At 67.2% G+C, this 15,377-nt stretch overlaps 3 protein-coding genes across 9 annotated transcripts; all 3 read right to left on the bottom strand.

The window, feature by feature from the left end:
• On the bottom strand, positions 1–4,675 carry SLC23A1 (solute carrier family 23 member 1). 7 transcript variants are annotated; one of them, XM_055718677.1, is made up of 15 exons: positions 4,466–4,675; positions 3,915–3,981; positions 3,602–3,746; positions 3,341–3,498; positions 3,172–3,260; positions 3,024–3,091; positions 2,758–2,939; positions 2,539–2,659; positions 2,271–2,427; positions 1,964–2,111; positions 1,733–1,838; positions 1,526–1,655; positions 1,130–1,273; positions 879–974; positions 1–708 (listed from the first exon to the last, which is right to left on the bottom strand). In XM_055718677.1, exons 1-15 carry the CDS (start codon positions 4,662–4,664, stop codon positions 458–460), a joined length of 2,061 nt encoding a protein of 686 aa, XP_055574652.1. In that variant the 5' UTR covers positions 4,665–4,675; the 3' UTR covers positions 1–457. The 7 variants fall into 7 exon arrangements, 6 of the variants coding, with proteins under 6 accessions (XP_055574652.1, XP_055574651.1, XP_055574654.1 ...); XM_055718676.1 differs by having other exon boundaries at positions 1,526–1,800; XM_055718679.1 differs by having other exon boundaries at positions 1,526–1,800; positions 3,602–3,703; positions 3,915–3,986; positions 4,466–4,647.
• MZB1 (marginal zone B and B1 cell specific protein) lies at positions 4,659–6,096 on the bottom strand. Its single transcript, XM_055718683.1, has 4 exons — positions 5,859–6,096; positions 5,502–5,608; positions 5,237–5,341; positions 4,659–5,138 (listed from the first exon to the last, which is right to left on the bottom strand). Exons 1-4 carry the CDS (start codon positions 6,045–6,047, stop codon positions 4,961–4,963), a joined length of 579 nt encoding a protein of 192 aa, XP_055574658.1. The 5' UTR covers positions 6,048–6,096; the 3' UTR covers positions 4,659–4,960.
• A 494-nt stretch (positions 6,097–6,590) lies between these two features.
• On the bottom strand, positions 6,591–12,785 carry PROB1 (proline rich basic protein 1). The gene has a single exon (XM_055718675.1). The coding sequence runs from the start codon at positions 11,174–11,176 to the stop codon at positions 7,139–7,141; it is 4,038 nt and encodes a 1,345-aa protein (XP_055574650.1). The 5' UTR covers positions 11,177–12,785; the 3' UTR covers positions 6,591–7,138.
• Positions 12,786–15,377: the final 2,592 nt, after the last annotated feature.

Here is a 15,377-nt window from a genome sequence, read left to right as displayed (position 1 = left end):
TGGGCTTGAATTTTTTATTATTTTTAATGTATGCTCTTAAAACGGGCATCCTAATGCTGCTCTGGATACTGCACCCCACGCAGAGCCCGCTGCAGCTGCGGCGGAGCCCTGCTGAAGCCGAGGACGCAGCATGAAAATCCGTGGCTCCGGGTGAGAGTTGGTGGCTCCGGGGGCTCTGGCTGGTGCCGGTGGTGCCTAACGAGCTTCAGCAAGCGCCCGAGTCTCAGCCAGCTAAAGCTCGAGGTGGAGCAATGATGCTGGGGGGGGCAGTCCCCAGGCCGGTACCCTGGGAGCTCAGGCTGTCCCTGAAAGGCAGCTTTGAGTTTCCCTAACCCTGCGTTGGAGACGAGCACCAGCAGCCTCGGCTTTGGCCTTGGCGGGTGCTAACGAGCCCTGACAGCACCCGTGGCAGCTCGGCTCGGCTTCTGCGGCGCCGGGGCACGAGCCCTCCCTTTGCTCAGACCTTTGTGCACACCGAGAGCCCATCTGCAGCGTCCTGCGCATCCGCGGCTGCCGCGGTGCTGCCGCCCCTCGCCCGGGCCTTAAACCCGGTGAACACTGGGCAGATGGGCACGTGCTTCAGCCACCGGCTCCTCCTCACCGCGCTCATCCCGAAGGGGAAGTCGTAGCTCTTCAGGCTGGCACTCCCCGCGCTGTCCGAGTGCGCGCCCGCCTTCCACTGCACCAGCCCTCGCTCCTCCTGCGTCCCTGCGGCAGCCGGCACCGCGTCAGCCAGACCCCAGCCCCTGCCCGCCCGCAGCCGGGGAGCCCAGCACCAGACCCCCCTCGCCCTGCGATCCCCTCTCGCAGCTCTACACCAAAGAGAACCTGCCTCCACCCACGCCGCTTCCTCCCCCTGGCCCCTGTGCTTTAGTTACCCGGGATGGTGTTGTCCAGGACGAAGGCAATGATCCCCCCGACGAACATCTCCGTCGTTAGCAGCACCGTCAGTATCTGGTCCAGCTCGGGGACACCTGCGAGAGCGTGGGGACTGAGTCGGGGCGTGCTGCGATAAGCCAGATTTGCTTTAATTAGTCGGTGCTTACCCGGGGTGAGGAAGCACCTTCAAGATCTGCCCTCCTCGCTCCCTAAACACCCAAAATCGGGGCTTTTTGTGGCAGGCAGGTACCTGTGTTAATGGCCTTGGGGTGGGAATCCAGGTAGTTTGGCAGCGTCAGCCCAAAAAACATAGCGAAGCCCAGCACGAAGAGGTTGCGGGAGGAATTCATGTCGACGAACTGCAGGTTGGAGAGGCCGACGGCCGTGATCATGCCTGCCAGCAGAGACGGCAGCTGCGTTGCAGGCAGGCAGGGATGCCTGCGCTGCTGCTGCTGGCTGGGAGCTGAGGTCAGGGGGGGCTGCCCGCAAAGGCAGCGGCAGCGTCCAAATGCAACCGCGGTTCAACCCAAAACCTCAAAGCCCGCCCAGCATCCCTTGGGCTTGCCAGCCCCAAAACTCCAGGGAAGCAGCCCAGGGCTGATGCTACCAGCGCTCTGGGTTTGAGGGGCAGCTGCGGCCAGGTTACCGAATAAGGTGCAGAACATCCCTCCAAGGACGGGGTCAGGCAGGGATGCGAACAGCGCCGTGAACTTGCCGATGGTCCCCAACACGAGCATGATCCCAGCCCCGTACTGTATCACCCTCCTGCTCCCCACCTGCATGGAGAGACTGGCAGTGGGTGACAGCGCCCATGCCCCCCGGCCCAGCCAGGACCCCTCCCTGGCCCCAGTACCTTCGTGATGCCGAGGACACCGATGTTGGGGCTGGAGGAGGTGGAGCCGTTGCCGGTTCCCAGCAGCCCTGCAATGATGCAGGAGATGCCCTCGGTGAAAATGCCCCTGGGGAAAAACGCAAACAACGGGCTGGTGGTCCCTGCCGCTGCTCTTCTGCAGCATCCCAGCCCAGTCCCCAGGGATGCTATGGTGCCAGCAGGGTACTGGGAGGGGGGGCCAGCCGGCTGTACCTGTTAATGGCATGCACGGGAGGCGCGGGGGCTCCCGCCAGCCGGGCGCAGGAGTAGTAGTCCCCGATGGACTCGATGATGCCCGCCAGCGTGGCACTGAACATGCCCAGCACGGCTGCCGAGGTCACCGTAGGCAGACCCCACTGGCCTGCCCAGGGAGCAGAGTGGGGTGTCAAGGCCAGGGACACCCCAGGATCTGCCCCCCGGGTGCTCCCCCGCCCCGGTGATGCTGTGCCAGGTCCCCACGTCCCCCAGGGCAAAGGGGTATCAGGGGGACCTACGCGCCGTGGGGCTGCCTGGCACTCACAGGGGTAGGGGACCCGAAACCAGGGTGCCACAGACAGGATCTCTCCCCGGGCGTCTGTCCTGGCCTTGTAGCCATACGCCTCGGGCTGGCTGGGGAATACACCGGTGCACGTCAGCACGTAGCAGAGCAGCCACACCACCATGATGGCCAGGATGATCTGCAGGGGCAGAGACCAGCTATGCACCCTGCATCACTTGCAAACCCATGCATGGAAAAAGGCAGGATTTTGGGATGCCCCGGGGCCCGGCGGCTCTCATCCAGCCCTTACTGGGAACATCTTGAAGATCTGGATGCGGAGCAGGATGAAGCCGCTGCCCCGCCGGTAGCCGGGCAGGCAGATGGTGACGTGCCGCAGGTACTGGGCAAACAGGACGATCAGGAAGATGGTCCTGGGGGGAGAGAGACATGAGGTCCCTCATGCTCCTGGCATCCTCCTGGCTCCATGGGGTCACCCCTACCTCCCCATCCCCCCATGCCCATGCCATACAGTGTGGCAATGCCCCAGTGGGAGCCGGCCCTCTCGCCGGCTGCCTGGAAGACGGAGAGCCCGATGAGGGAGACGGTGGGGGTGACGGTCAGCGGCCCGATGTAGCTGAGCAGCGCCCCAGGGAGCCCCAGCAGCCCGATGACCACCTCCACCAGGCTGGACACCACGATGGCCCCCTGGATCTGCAGGGCAAGGAGAGTGGGCAGAGGCGGTCCGTGCCCTGCCAAGGATTTCGGGTTCCCGGGCTGGGGGGCACTGGGACGTACCTCTCGCATGCGGGGCTGCCAGATGTGGGAGGTGTTGAGCGGCAGTGCCCAGTTGCCGTAGATCTGCTCTGGGGATGAAGGGGGGGTGAAGTGGTCCCGGGTGGGGGTGGAGCAGCTGGACATCCCCCCGTACCCCACCCGCCCTCACCTTCAGGCGGGCATCGCCACTTCTCCAGGGCCAGGATAGACTTGGCAGGGACAAGGAAGGCCAGCGCGCTCGCCTGGAAGAGGGGCAGCCTGGGGGGGGGATGAGAGGGGATGCCTGCGCCTGCAGCCCAGGGGTGGGCAGGGGGTCCCTGCTGGGGCCACGGCTCTACCTGATGCCCACGGTGGTCTGGATGAGGGTGGTGATGCCGACGCAGGTGAAGATGGTGCCGATGAGGTAGCTGACGGTGAGCTGGTCCTTGCCCACGCACAGGCTCTCAGCCAGCAGGAAGGGGACGGCGATGGTGCCGCTGAAGCAGGTCAGGTAGTGCTGGGGGGCAAGGGGGGTCTCAGTGGGGCTGGTGTGCCCCATGCCACAGGGAGCGAGGGCTTGGGCTCTGATGATGGGGTGGTACCCCCCTTCCAGGCTGTACCTGGAAGCCGAGCAGGATGCAGAGGTACCAAGGGGGCACGTCCTCAATCCTGTAGAGCATGTCCACCTCTGGCCGGGGGGGCCTGGTGCCCACCCCAGGGTCCTGGTGTGTGGGGGCACAGCTCAGCTCCGGCTCACCCTGGGGGCTGGGGACAGGGGGGACACCCCACACTGTCCCCACAGACTGCTCCACGGGACCCTCTGCACCCTCAGGGATGGGGAGGGGTCCCGGCTGGCTGGTCTCCATCCAACGATGCGTTACAGAAGGCTTTGGGGTGGGTGCCGTGCTGCTGCGGGAGCGCCCCGGTACTCACCCTGCCCGCCGCAGGCAGCTCCTTCCCAGGGGGGTGCGGGGGCCCGGCGGGGGCGAGAGCCAAGTTCCTGTTCTGGCAGCAAGGGCGAGGCAGGGGCAGGGTCAGTGTTGTCCTGGGTGTCCCATGGGAACGGGGCTGGGCTCTGCCCCAGGGACACGAGGGCCACCGGGCCACAGCTCAGCAGGTGCAGCCGGTCCACCCCACCTGGCACCTCTCTGACCCCCGAGAGGGGTCTGGGCTCCAAAACCCACCGCTCCCTGCATGTCGGTTCATCCCCAGGGGAGAGCGGAGGGGGGTCACCACCGGCCCCAGGGTGCCAGGACCACCCTGCAGGTGCCAGGAAAGACGGCACGGCCAGTTCCAGCCACAGCATCCCAGTATGCCCCCTTGGTCCCGGCTTCACCGCAGTCCCCAAGCTCACCCCATCCTTTGCCAGCCCCGGCTGGGCAGCACGGCCCCGAGCTGGCCACCAGCGGGGGCAGCACCCTGGTCACCCCCCCACTGCCCGGGGATACAGCCCAGGAGGGCGCGGGGCCGGGGGCCGCATTCACCTGGGGCTGAGCCAGGTCTCCCGAGCAGGTCCCCATCCTCCGGCGATGTGGCCCCGGCGGCGATGTCACTGCACGGGGGTTTTATGGCCGTGGGAAGGACTTTAGTCGCCACCGGGGCCGTGGCGCGGGCGCAAGCTGGAGGGCGGCCATTGGCTGCCGGTTGTGAAACCGGGGAGCTACCTCGGGACGGATCATCCATTAACTCCTTTAATTAGGGCTGGCACCGCCGCTGGGGCCGGGGCGCTCCCGCCGCGAGCCCCGCGTTGGTAAAAGATTAGAGCCGGCGGGTTACAGAGTAATTCCCGGCTGGCGGGGGGCGGCCGTGCTGCCGCCACCACCACCCCGGCGCGGCGGGGCTGGGCGTCCAGGGGCGGTCGCGGTGCCGGTGATGGGCGACACCGGGACGGTGCCCACCTCCCGGCTCGTGTCGGCTGGCGCTGGGGACGAAGTCGGCTCCGAAGGTCGCCGGGGCATTAAGCATTAACCGCAGCGGGGCTACAGCTCGTTCTGCAGCGCCTTGGGGGGTGCCGGCACCCCGGCCTTGCCGCCGGCACAGGCGCCCTTGTCCCCGTGGCACAGCAGCTCGCGCAGCGCGGCCGGGCCCCGCCGGTGCGCCCCGTAGATCTGCGCCTCTCCCCGCTCACCCACGTGGCTGTGGCACATCTTGGACAGCCTGCAAGGAGCCGCTGCGGGTCACGCGGCATCCCCGGGCCGTGGCGGCGAGGGGACAGTGCCCGGCACCCCCCCGGCATTGCCAACCCCCCGAGTTACCTGCCCGGCCAGGGCCCCCCCATCACCATCACGGTCATGGGCTCCTGTCCCGGCAGCCCCGGCCCCGCCAGCCGCTTCTTCCCATCCAGCTCCTGCACCCCGTAGCTGTGGGGAGAGCCAAGGGTTGGTGAGACGCCGGTCCGTGGGGACGCCCCATCCTGGGGGACACCCCCACCCCTGGGGACACCCCATCCCTGGGGACGCCTCAGTCCCTAGGGACGGCCCAGCCCCAGGGACGCCCCAGCACCGGGGATGCCCCGCTCACCTGTCCCAGCCCTGCGAGCAGCTCCTCTCCAGCACCTCCGTGTAGTCAGACTCGCTCAGCACCTTCCTGCCCACCTTCCCCTCCGCCCTGCGCAGCTGCTCCTCGATCTGGGGCGCAAAAGGGCAGAAACTGGCTGGTGAGGGTGGCAGCCCCCCCCGACCATGTTCCCAGGCAGGGACAGGGTCTGCACCCCCTTCCTTGCAGCTGTGGCAGCTGAATCACTTCAGCACAGGGTGGTGGATCCATGAGTAGCTGCAAGGGAGCTCGCTGGCCCCAAAGGGCTTTTTTGGGGTGCCGGTGGGGGGCAGCCATCAGCTCCCACTCCCAGTTTTGGGGCGCCATCTCCCCAGTGCTCACCTGGAAGGCGATGGCGTAGCAAGCGTCGCAGCGCAGGGATTCGGGCATGTGGGGTGAGAGCCGCTCCTCGGGGCTGAGCTGGGGCGCGGGCATGGAGCGGGACGCGGTGGCCGGGGGGCCCTCGCACCTCTCAGACCCCGTTACCACCAGCAGGCTCAGGGCCAGCCACGCCGCCAGTGCCAGCAGCATCCTGCCACGATGCCGAAAGTGCCGGGGCGGAGGCGTGGGGCAGCTATAAACCCCCAGGGCTGCGAGCGGGTGCTGATGCGTGGCTGACGATGCACCTGCATCCGGCTGACATGGCCCTGGCCACCCCCGGCATGACACCGGATGGGGTGTCCCTGGGGAGGGGGGGGGCATGGCAGCGTGGGGACGCCCCCGACTGAGTGCCCCCTCTCCAGAACGTTTTTGGTGTAATTCGGTCCTGTAACACCCGACGACCCCCTCCTGCATGACACAGCCCCTCCCTGGGATGGTGTGGGCCTACCCGGGCTGGGGCGGGGGGCGGGGGGCTGGGGCTCAGGGCTGGGGGCTCAGGGCTGGGATCTGGGGTTCAGGGCTGGGATCTGGGGCTCAAGGCTGGGATTTGGGGCTCAGGGCTGGGGGCTCAGGGCTGGGGGCTCAGGGCTGAGGTTTGGAGCTCAGGGCTGGGGTCTGGGGTTCAAGGATTGGGATTCAGGGCTCGCTGACAACTGCAGAGCCTCCTTCTGCTCCCAGGGAACGGGATTCATCCGATGGACGCTCCAGGACAGACAGATGGGCTGCAAGTGCCTCAGCCCCTCTGACCCCCCACAGGGGCTGCAGGAGCCCCTCACACCCCCTTTACAGACTACACAAACACAGGCTGAATACGCAGGTTTTAATGCTGGCTCAGCATTTTTATTACTATTTTAGGGAGTCCGTGCTGCAGCTGTGCCTGCTGGGGGGGCTGATGGTAGCCAGGCCATCACCCCCTGTGCCCACCAGCCCCGGTCACCCTTGGGATGGGACCGGCAGTACGGGGGGAAGTGGAGGCCGCGCATCTGGTCCCTTTGCTTGCCGGGGGATGTGGCTTCAGGCCCCCCCAGTGCTGCCAGGTGCTCACACTGGAAAATATCTTTTTCTCCCCATTCCCATGAGGAGCCAGTGATGTCCAGCCACTGCCCCTCACCCCTCGGTGCTTCACCAGCTCGGCCGGGGCTGGGGACCCCTCCCGTGCTGGGGGTGATGCTGACTTTGGGGTGAAAGCCCAGCCGTCGGGAAAGGACATGCTATGCAAGTCTGTCCTCAGCCAGGGGCCGTCACATCTGGAGCAGCGGTCCCTTCTCAGGGCTGGCGTGGGCAGGGGGCGGGCCGGGGCTGGCCCGCATCCCCGTGGGGATGTAATACAGGCTCTCCAGGTACCCACAGTCGGGACCTCCGGCAGCGGGTGGCCCTTCGCTCTTGGAGGCAGAGCTGACGGTCCCAGAGGAGCTGGGGTTGTCAGCAGCTGGCAGGTCAGGGCGCACCGGAGAGGGGGCAGAGGGCGGTGGGGGTGCCGGCAGCCCCGAGAAGCCACTGTAAGGCATGTAGGGTGGGCCATAGACCCCCGGGGCCATGACCAGTGGGTTGAAAGGAGCCTGGTAGAGCCCAGTGTGTGAGGCCACCGGTGGGATGAGCACCTCCAGGTACTGCCCGGTCTCAGGGTCGTAGAGTGTTTTCAGCTGGGGCTGCTGCGGTGGCTCCATGTAGTAGCATTTCCCACTGTCAGGATCGACGAGCATCCTCCGGTGTGTGGGCAGGTGGGGGACAAAGGGCCTGGTGGGGCTTGGCGTGGTCTTACTGCTCGGCAAGGTACCATCGGTCCTCCTTAGGACCTGGGGAGCATCCTCAGGGCGAGGCTGGGGCTGGGCTGGGGGCAGCAGCACTGGGCGCTTGGCAGCGGCTGGGCCCTCGGGGGGCTGAGGCAGGGGGGGCTCAGGGATAGGTTTGCTCCAGGGCACTTCCCCACCAGTCAGGGGACACACACCGGTCCCCAGTGGAGCGATGGCTGGGATGGGGACCAAAGGGGATCCAAGGGATGAGTGGACTGTGTTGGAGACTGATGGGTGCCCAAGGGAACCAGGGACCGGGTTGGGGGCCAAAGGGGACCCAAAGGATGAGCTGGCTGGGCTGGGGACCAAGGGGGTGCCAAGTGATGAGTTGGCCAGACTATGGACCAAAGGGGACCCAAAGGATGCGTTGGCTGAGTTAGGGACCAAGGGGGTCCCAAAGGATGTGCCACACAAGTTGGGAACCAGGGGGGTCCCAAAGGATGCACTGGCTGGGTAGGGGATAAAGGAGGTCCCAAATGACTTGTTGGTGGGCTTGGAGACCAAGGGAGTCCCAAATGATGTGCTGGCCAGGCTGGAGGCCGATGGGTAGCCATAGGATGAGTTGGTCATGTTGGGGACCATGGGTGTCCCAAAGGATGCGCTGGCTGGCTTGGAGACCAAAGGGGTCCCAGAGGCTGTGCTAGCTGGGTTGGGGACTGTGGGGGTCCCAAAGGATGCATTGGCCAGGCTGGGGACTGCAGGGGTCCCGAAGGACGTGCTGGCCAGGCTGGGGACTGGGGGCAGCTTTGGCATTGGAGAGGGTTTGGGGGCTTTCACAGGAATTGCTAAGTAGTTGGAGTTCTCCGCCGGGGCAGCAGGAAGGTATGGCTCGGTGGGTGCCGGCCACTTTGGTGAGTGCTCCCAGACCTCCCCCTGCTCCGGCAGCCGGCCAGGGGGACCCTCGGTGCCCTCCCTGGCTTGAAATGGGGCGGTGGGGCCGGTGTCACCAGCAGAGCTGCCGCTCCCTGTTGGCACCAGCTGGCTGCCTGGCTGCTTCTGCCTCTGCTCGCTCACGGGCAGCTCTGGCGTGCTTCTTGCTGCTGGTTTCACAGGCTGTGGGCGTGCACTGCTGGCTGGGGGTCCAGCTTGGGGGTCCCCGCTGTCGCTGCTGCCGTGCTGCTGCACCGTTGACTCAAGCCCCTTGGCAGTGAGGAGCCCTCCGGTGCCACCATGGCTGCATCCCTCCTCTCCCTCCTTGGGACTCGGCGGTGGTGGCGGAAAGAGAATGGTCTTCTCTGCCCACAGCACCGCACTGCTCTGGGCCGGGGACCCCTCCCCAGCCGCCACCGGGGACCGCCGGCCCACCAGGACATGGAGGTGGGTCTCCATGTGTGGCACCCCCTCGGCCACCATTGCCCGTGGTGGCACCCTGAGCTCGCTGCGCTCCCGGCGCGGGGGGGATGCTGGTGGCCCCTCTGTGGTGGCCGCCCCCCTCCGCGTGGCCTGGACCCTCGTGATGTGGACAGGGGAGCCCTGGGTGGGCACGGGCCCGCTGCCCGTGAGCTTTGCAGGGTCGTCGGCACATGGTGGGGCTGGCTCTGGGCTGGCAGCTGCCAGCGCCTCCTTGTCCCCTGGCTCCGTCGCTGGCTCCCGGCGGCAGACTGAGGTGCAGTGGATGACAAGTGGGGTGGCCGGCGGTGGGTCCCCGGTGCTCGCCGGTGCTGTGGTGCCACGGGATGCGCCGGCAGTCCCGAAGCGCAGGTTGTAGCTGCTCTTCACCAGCTTGCGCACGTCCCGGGGCTGCGGGATGCGCCCCTTCCCCTTCCCCTTCTCATCTGGCTTGGGGGGGGCAGCCGGTGGGCACCCCTGGGCTGGGGGACCGGGGCTGGGCGGCTGTGGGGGCACCACTGGCAGCTTCTCCTCCTGCCGGCTCCGCGGCACCAGCCTCACCTCCTGCGCCTGGGAGGTGAAGAGGCGGTGTGGTGGCGTGGCAGGGAGCGCTGGGCTGTCGCCCTTGAAGGGGAGGGCTTGGGGGTGGCTGGGGAGGATGGCTCGCTGCTTCAGGCTGGGCCACGGCTTTGGCGCTTTCTCAAATCTGGGGGCGATGTCCAGCACCTTCCCCACCCCAGGGTGGGCTTCGAACAAGGCGCGCGCTCGCCGGTAGCGGATCCTCTCCGACGTTGGTTCCTCGGTGGTACCAGGCAGCCAGTGGCCCTCCAGCACCTCCTGGTACTTCATCCTCTCGTTGAGCTCATTGAAGGTCGTCTTCAGCTTGCAGACGCTATCCCTCGTCGCCTCACTCAGCACCACCCCCTTGGTGGGGTGGGTGGTGGTGGTGACATCCCTCAGGGCCACCGCGGCCGCCGGCACCCTGCCACCCCGCAGGTCCTCAGCCGAGAAGCTGCAGTCTGAGCGGGAGAGTGAGCTGGACTTGCCCTCCAGACCGTCCCCCAGCAGGTCGGTGCCGGTGGAGGACAGCCCCGAGGAGGTCGAGCTGCCCCACAGCCCCTTCTGCTCCATCTTGATCCTCTGCTCATACTGCATCTTCTTGGCGAGGACGTTTTTCACCAGACAAGAGGCTGCCCTGGTCTTGCTGGTGTCGGCATCCAGGGAGGCTGTCTTCACGAACTGCTTGTAGTTGAGCCTGAAGTCCTCACCGACAGCCCTGCCCTTGCTGGGGGGCTCCTTCCTGGCAGGGGGTAGGGGCTGGGGGGCTGAACCGTCCCCCCGGGGGCCAAAACCCGTCTCCTTCCTCTCCTTCCTCTTCAGCAGGATCTGGCGCTTCGGGACGGTCCTCTTCTTGCCGTGGCCCTTCCTGGCCTCCCCGCTCTCCAGCTCCACATCCACGCACTCAAACTGCTCCTTCCCCAGTAAGCCCAGCAGCTCCCCATCCGTGCTGGCAGGGAAGGGCCAGCCTGCCCGGCCAGGGAGGGCGGCCACCGTGCCCCGGGGCTCACTGCCAGCCACCGGCCACCGCCGCGGTCGCCCGCCGTCCTCTGACAGCGAGTTAGAGAGGCTGGAGGAGGTGTGGGAGCTGCACATGTCCAGGCGAGCTCCAGGGAGACCCGAGAGGCTGTGGAAAGCCCTGGCCGTCAGTGCTCGTACCTCGCCGTCCACCTCATCCGAATCACTGGGCGCCCCGCTGAGCATCCCCAGCTCCGGGGCTGGCGTGGTGACAGGCTGCCGGTCCCCACCGCGGGGACCCATCCTGCCCCCCTGCCCCGGCACTGGGCTATTCTTAGCAGCGCTGGACAGCTGAGCCTGCCGCGGGCGGGCGCTGGGGCCGGGTGGTGGGGGGACGGTGGGGGGCCCCGCCAGAGCCCAGTGCCCTGCGGCAGCCCGGGGGGGCATCCCCCTCCTCTTCCAGAAACTCCAGGCAGTCCTTGAAGGTCTCTGTCCCCTCTGAGCACAGGGCAGAGTGGTAGGAGGAGACGGAGGAGCCCGACATGCTCTTGGCGAGGTCATCACGGGGGAGGCCGGGGAGGTGGCCCTCCTCCTCCGACAGGGACCGCCGGCCGTCCCCACCAGTGCAGGGACCCTCGCCATCCATGCTGGGCAGCTCGGCGTGGGACAGCAGGATGGGGTCCCTCTTCCTGCGGGGCATCCTGGCAGGGGTGGCCCCTGGGGGTGCCAGCCGGTGCCAGGGCACCCTCCTCGGTGCTGGGGACGCTCCGCCGGGGACGCTGGCTCGACCTTCTGGCTTCTCCTCGCCGGCTGGACCCAGCAGCAGCACAGAGCAGCCCCTCGATCACATGGACATCAGCGAGCGCCAGCCTGGGGGCGGCGATGCCAAGCGCATTGCAAGGATGCCACCGCCGCCCCCGGCTTTAGGGGGCTGCAGGGGGGCTGCCAGCACCATCCCCTGCCCCTTCACCCTGCACTGCTGCTCCCCAAACCCGCAGGTGAGGCGCCAGCGCATCCCCACACCCCACAAGGGTACCCGGGCGCGTGCCCCCCGCTGCAGTGTGCTGGGCTTGCCTGGAGCTGGGGGACCCCCAGGCCCCTCTGGGGATGTCCCCTCCCCAGCGCAGTAGGCACGGCTGGGGTCCCAGGCTGCTGCTCCATCCCCACCACAGCTCCTTTCCCAGAACCTCTGCCTGCCTTGCCACAGGGATGGCGTGTCCTCATCCTGGGGGCTGCCCCAAAACCCACCTTATCCCCCGTCACTAATCGCAAGCAACCAGGAGCAAACCGAAGGTCTCAAATCAAACAGGCACTGAGCGCTCCGGGGCTCACAAGAGCCGAACGACGGACAGCCAGTATTGGCCTTTCTTGGGGAAATCTACAGGAGCAGCTGGGGTGCCCTGGATGGCACTGGGGTCTCTGCAGCTTCTTGGCCCCGGCTGCTGCCAGCGGAGCTCAGTTCCAGCTTTCAGGGGGATTTTTGCAGAGAAGCAGTGGTGGCAGGTGCTCCTGGCGCTGCCAGCCCCGGTGCAACCTGATGCCCGAGTCCTCTGGGTTCATGCAGGGACTAAATTTAAACCTTGGCAAGAAGGAGGAGAGGAAAGCTTCCCTGATAGCCGGCACGGCGCTTAACCCTTCCCTGCTGAGCAGGGCTGTGCTTGCAGGTGGCATTCATGCCCACAGGAGCAGAGACCCGCCGTGGGCAGCGCTGGCCGGCACGGTGTCCTGCACGGTGTCCTTGTGCGAGACTCTGCACACGTGGGATTTCAAGTCCCCAAATCCCTACAGCCCAGCGCTGCAGGGAGCCAGTGGGATGTGGCTGCCAGCGCTGCCCGGATGGCATGCTGCCCCCCAAACCCTTGGGCTACTGCTCGTGTGCCGCAACCACCCTACGGTCCCCACGCGAAGGGGGGTCCAGCCCTCAGCCGGGGGCTGGCCGGGAGCATCCCCGAGCCCCGTGCCCAGCTCCGGGCAGCAGGGGCTTGCGGCAGGGCCGCCCGGCGGGCGCCTGCTGAGTCACTGCTGGCTCCAGCCCCAGCACAGCGCGGCTGGCTGCACTGCGGGGCCGTGCCCACAGCCCCCACCTGCTGCTGGATTTGCAGTGCCGGGGGGAGGTGGGGGTGTACAGACCCACAGCAGGGCAGGGGGGTGCAGTGCCCTCAGGCTGGACCGACCCCTCGGTCCCTGGCTGGTCTGGATCCCAGAGAGCTGCTGTTTCATTCCCTCCCTCCGCTGACAGCTGTGCCCAGCATCCCAGTGCCACTGCTACTTGGTGGGAAAGGGAGGGTGGCCCAGCCTGGGGTCACCGGCGTCCTGCCGAGCCTCCCTGGGTGCCTTGCCACTGCCTTCAGGGTACCACTGCTGGGGGCGAGGAGGAAGGGTGGAACAGGGGGACATGGGCTGCAGGAGCTGGCAACGCTCTGGGTAAGGTAAAATAACCCGGGGGGGATCGCGGCAGCTCTCCCTGGGCACAGAGGGAAATGTCCTTGTGCTACTGCCTGCAGGTCCCGCTGTCCTGGCAGCACGTGTGAGGCAGATTTGGGGCAACGACTTGTCCAACCACTCCGAACCTTCCCCGTGCCTCCTTTGCAGCCCTCACACTAGGCACAATTCTTGCTGCTGCTGCATCTTTCACTCCGACACCTAGGTCCTGCCTAAAGCGAGATGGTCAGTCACCCGCTGCGACAGGCGGTGCGGCAGAACCGGAGGCTGCCAGGGTAGCTGGAAAGTCCCGCCGCACACCCCACCGCTCATCCGCTGCCCTGGCACCTGCTCGCAGTGCTGTGGGAGGTGGGATGCTCCGGTACAGCCCCTGCTCCCTAGGGCCAGCCCTATGGAAAAGCATGGCCAGGTTGCGGCGAGGACTGCTGGCTTGGCTGGTTTCGAAACCAGCACCGCTGAGGCTGCCAGGACCAACCTGTCTGGGTGTGCTGGTGAAGCAGAGGGAAGGGGCTGGGCAGCCCCCTCTCACCGCCCCGGCTGCAGCCCCAGGCTGCCAGCAACGCCAGGCTGCGGTGCCTGCATCTCCTCCTGCTCCTGGGGTCTGTCCCCTCTCCGTGTGGCTCGTGATTTCTGATCAGTACATAGAGCAGGGCGTAGCAGAGGGCCCCGGGGTCGTCCTACCAACTGAAATACAACCATTTTAAGTTAAGGAGCTGTAAACTTCCAGCACCCAAAGCACTTTGGGGTGTGCGCAGGAGCAGCCTGTTAGGCACAAGCATGTTACTGAACAACAGGCTGAGCCAGGCTTGCTCATTAAATACTGATTTACTTTTATGTTTAAGCCAGCATGATACTGCCTGTAGACTTACCGTGGCATTTGCTTATTAACCTGCTTTTTGTGCCAGCTCTGCGCACTTGCCTCTCGGCGCTGGCAGGCTTGGGAGAGGCGGTGAGGAGGGAGATGAGGGCTGCCACGGCAGGACCTGCCTCTCCCACGCTCTTTTCGCAACTCCAGAGGAGCAGGACACACCGGCCCGGCGGGGCAGGGACCCGTGATGCTGCCGCCGGCGTTCGGGGGGGTCCGGGCACCCACCGCACGGCAGCAGCTCTGGCAAAGCTCGGGCACTTCAGTGCCGGATGCCTGAGCCTGGGGCTCGGCTGGCCCAGCCGCGGGGTGGCCTGTGCGAGGGGCCTGGCACGGCCACCGCCGAACTGGGAACCCAAACCGTGTGGCCTGGCTGTGGGGAGCAGGGGGTGCCCGGGCAGGGATAGCCGGGCAGGGGGTGCCTCAGCCGGGGACGCCCGAGCCCGGGGTGCCCGGGCAGCGATGCCTGAGCCGGGGGTGCCCGAGCAGGGATGCCTGAGCCGGGGGTGCCCGGGCAGGGATGCCTGAGCCGGGGGTGCCCGAGCAGGGATGCCTGAGCCGGGGGTGCCCGGGCAGCGATGCCCGAGCCCGGGGTGCCCGGGCAGCGATGCCTGAGCCCGGGGTGCCCGAGCAGGGATGCCTGAGCCGGGGGTGCCCGGGCAGCGATGCCTGAGCCGGGGGTGCCCGGGCAGGGATGCCCGAGCCGGCGGCACGGTTGCCCACTGCTGGGGCCTACAGGCTCCGGGCTGCCGAGATGGCGGCTGCAGCCAGAGCTCCCGGGCCCCGGCACGCCGGCCTCACGGCGGGGCCTGACCGAACGGGCCGGGCCTCGCAGCCTCCCCCCGCCCCGGGAGGAGCGCCCCGTCCTCGGCCACGGCGCGGCGGGGGATGCGGCAGCTCCGGGCCCCGCCATCTCCCGCAGCCCCGGCAAATGGCGGCCCGGCCCCGCTCCCCAGCAGCGCGTGTTCCCCTCCCCCTCCCCCCCCCCCCCCCCCCCCCCCCCCCCCCCGCGGTTTTAAAGGGGCCGCTACCGGTGCTCGCGGCAGCCCGGGGAGGTCTCAGCCCCGCCGGGACCCCCGGCCCGCCGCCCCCGCCCGGAACAAACGCCCAGGCAGCACAAGCGGTTCTTGGTGCAAAGTCAGGCTTTTACCACGGTACGTACAGGCACAGAAACGTCAAGTCTTTCATTTAAAAAAATCCCATAATTTTTTATATACACACGCCCCCACCCCCCCCACCCCCCCATGTGCAAGACCTCGGCATTCCCCAAGCCGCAGGGGCACCCCGGGCACCGCGCCAAGGCAGCCAGGCCCGCTCCAGGAACAAACGCCTTGCTCTGCCTTTAGAGACCCAAGAAATAATTACAAATCCAGCCCGTGCCAGCCGGGAACCTTCGCTCAGCGGCAGCGACGCACCTCAGGTGCCACTGGCAGCTGGCTTCCCAGCTTCCCCTTCCTGATCGACTGGGATGCCCGTGCCCTGCAAAACGCTGTTTTCGTGTTTGCCACCAACGCCACCTCGGAGCCCGCCGCCCTC

This window comes from Falco cherrug, chromosome 8, assembly GCF_023634085.1.
Source record: "Falco cherrug isolate bFalChe1 chromosome 8, bFalChe1.pri, whole genome shotgun sequence".
NCBI classification, from domain to species: Eukaryota; Metazoa; Chordata; class Aves; order Falconiformes; family Falconidae; genus Falco; species Falco cherrug.
This window is presented reverse-complemented; position numbering and strand designations above follow the sequence as displayed.

What these genes read in the sequence shown, in the direction of transcription:
- SLC23A1 (XM_055718676.1), bottom strand. Translation starts at nt 4,664, where the DNA reads ATGGATGATCCGTCCCGAGGTAGCTCCCCGGTTTCACAACCGGCAGCC. An exon ending in GTTTCGGGTCCCCTACCCCT is followed by an intron (nt 2,112 to 2,270) that starts GTGAGTGCCAGG and finishes CTCCCTGGGCAG; the next exon opens with GCCAGTGGGGTCTGCCTACG. An exon ending in GATGTTCTGCACCTTATTCG is followed by an intron (nt 1,274 to 1,525) that starts GTAACCTGGCCG and finishes CTCTGCTGGCAG; the next exon opens with GCATGATCACGGCCGTCGGC.
- MZB1 (XM_055718683.1), bottom strand. Translation starts at nt 6,047, where the DNA reads ATGCTGCTGGCACTGGCGGCGTGGCTGGCCCTGAGCCTGCTGGTGGTA. An exon ending in TGCTCGCAGGGCTGGGACAG is followed by an intron (nt 5,342 to 5,501) that starts GTGAGCGGGGCA and finishes CTCTCCCCACAG; the next exon opens with CTACGGGGTGCAGGAGCTGG. An exon ending in GGGGGGCCCTGGCCGGGCAG is followed by an intron (nt 5,139 to 5,236) that starts GTAACTCGGGGG and finishes GGCTCCTTGCAG; the next exon opens with GCTGTCCAAGATGTGCCACA.
- PROB1 (XM_055718675.1), bottom strand. Translation starts at nt 11,176, where the DNA reads ATGGCGAGGGTCCCTGCACTGGTGGGGACGGCCGGCGGTCCCTGTCGG.